General features: G+C 44.5%; 1 protein-coding gene across 1 annotated transcript in view; it reads left to right on the top strand.

The window, feature by feature from the left end:
- Positions 1-61, top strand: part of LOC101983682 (cytochrome P450 1A2) — a 7731-nt gene extending 7670 nt beyond the window's left edge. The window contains exon 8 of the mRNA XM_005369513.1: positions 39-61. Coding sequence (XP_005369570.1) covers positions 39-61 — 23 coding nt within the window. The remainder of the gene's footprint in view (positions 1-38) is intronic.
- The last annotated feature ends 1432 nt before the right edge of the window (positions 62-1493 follow it).

The raw sequence follows: 1493 nt of genomic DNA, 5'->3' as shown, positions 1-1493 counted from the left end.
GCTCCTCTTTCCTGCTTTCTCTTCCTCTCTTCTTCTAGGACTTCAGTCTTTGAATACTTAAAAGGGACAGAGAGGAAGGAACCAGCCTGTAGTGATCATGTCGTCCCTATATCCTATCCTCAAAAAGTAGAAGCTGTGACTTTTCGTGGTGAGGGGAGAATCACAACCCCAGATGTATGTGGGTTGACTGGAGAGTGAAGACAGGGACCTGGCCAGATGATTCTGTGGCCAAAGGAGATTGCTGTGCAAGTCTGAGGGCCTAAGTTTGAACTCCAAGGACTCACATAAAACAGGGGGACATGGCCATACCTCCCTGTAACCCCAAAGCTATGGGTCATTGCCAGGTAGATCCTGGGAGCTTACTGGCCAGCCTAGCCAAACAGTCAGCCCCCAGGTCCAGTACCTAATCCTGTCTTAGAGGAATAAGGCTCAGAGTGATAGAGCAAAATCCCTGACACACTTCTCTGGATTCTGAATGCACACGCATGGTTTGGGCATGCACACCCCCACGCACATGTGCACGTATACACAACATACTAAACATACACACAGCATAACACGCAACCACACAAACACAACACACACAGGGAAATGGAAATAGAACTCATAGCATGGAAGATTATTGCAAAACATACATCATGTCAAGGACACGTAAAGACCTTCTATAAGGGCCGGGCGGTGGTGGCGCACGCCTTTAATCCCAGCACTCGAGAGGCAGAGGTAGGTAGATCTCTGGGAGTTTGAGGCTGGCCTGGTCTACAAGAGCTAGTTCCGGGACAGGCACCAAAGCTACAGAGAAACCCTGTCTCAAAAAACCAAAAAAAAAAAAAAAAAAGACCTTCTATAATTCAAAGATACCCCAGTTTTAAAAGTGGACAAGAGACTTGAATCAATTTTTCTTTTAAAAAGATAAACAATGGGGCTGGAGAGATAGCTCAGCAGTTAAGAGTACTGACTGCTCTCCCTGGTTCAATTCCCAGCAACAAAATGGTCACTCACAACCATTTATAACTGTAGTTCCAGGGGATCTGATATCCTCTTATCCCCACAAGCACCAGGCATGCATATGATACACATACATATGATATACATACTGGCAAGAAACAATACACATAAAAATAAATAAATCTTTCAAAGATGTATTATTGACAAATGAACATAAGACAAGGCGTCCAATACCATAGTCACCAGGGAAACAGAAGTGAAAACCACAATAAGGTGAGGTGGGTAGCAAACACCTGTGAGCCCAGTCACTCGGGAGACTGATCGGAGGGTCACTTGAGCCCAGGAGTTCACCATAAGCATGGGCACCATCGCAAAATCTGCTCCCACAAAGTCAAATTTAGCTAGAAGTGGTGGCATGTATTTTTAATCTCAGCACTTAAAAGACTGAAGCAAGAGGATCATTAAGAGTTTCACACCAGCCAAGGCTATGAAGTTAAACCTTGTCCCAGTAAATAAAGAAATTTAAAAGCTATTCATGGCACAACTTG

This window comes from Microtus ochrogaster, unplaced genomic scaffold (assembly GCF_000317375.1).
Source record: "Microtus ochrogaster isolate Prairie Vole_2 unplaced genomic scaffold, MicOch1.0 UNK49, whole genome shotgun sequence".
NCBI lineage: Eukaryota > Metazoa > Chordata > Mammalia > Rodentia > Cricetidae > Microtus > Microtus ochrogaster.
The sequence above is the reverse complement of the archived record's forward strand: the minus strand, read 5'-3'. Positions and strand labels throughout refer to the sequence as shown.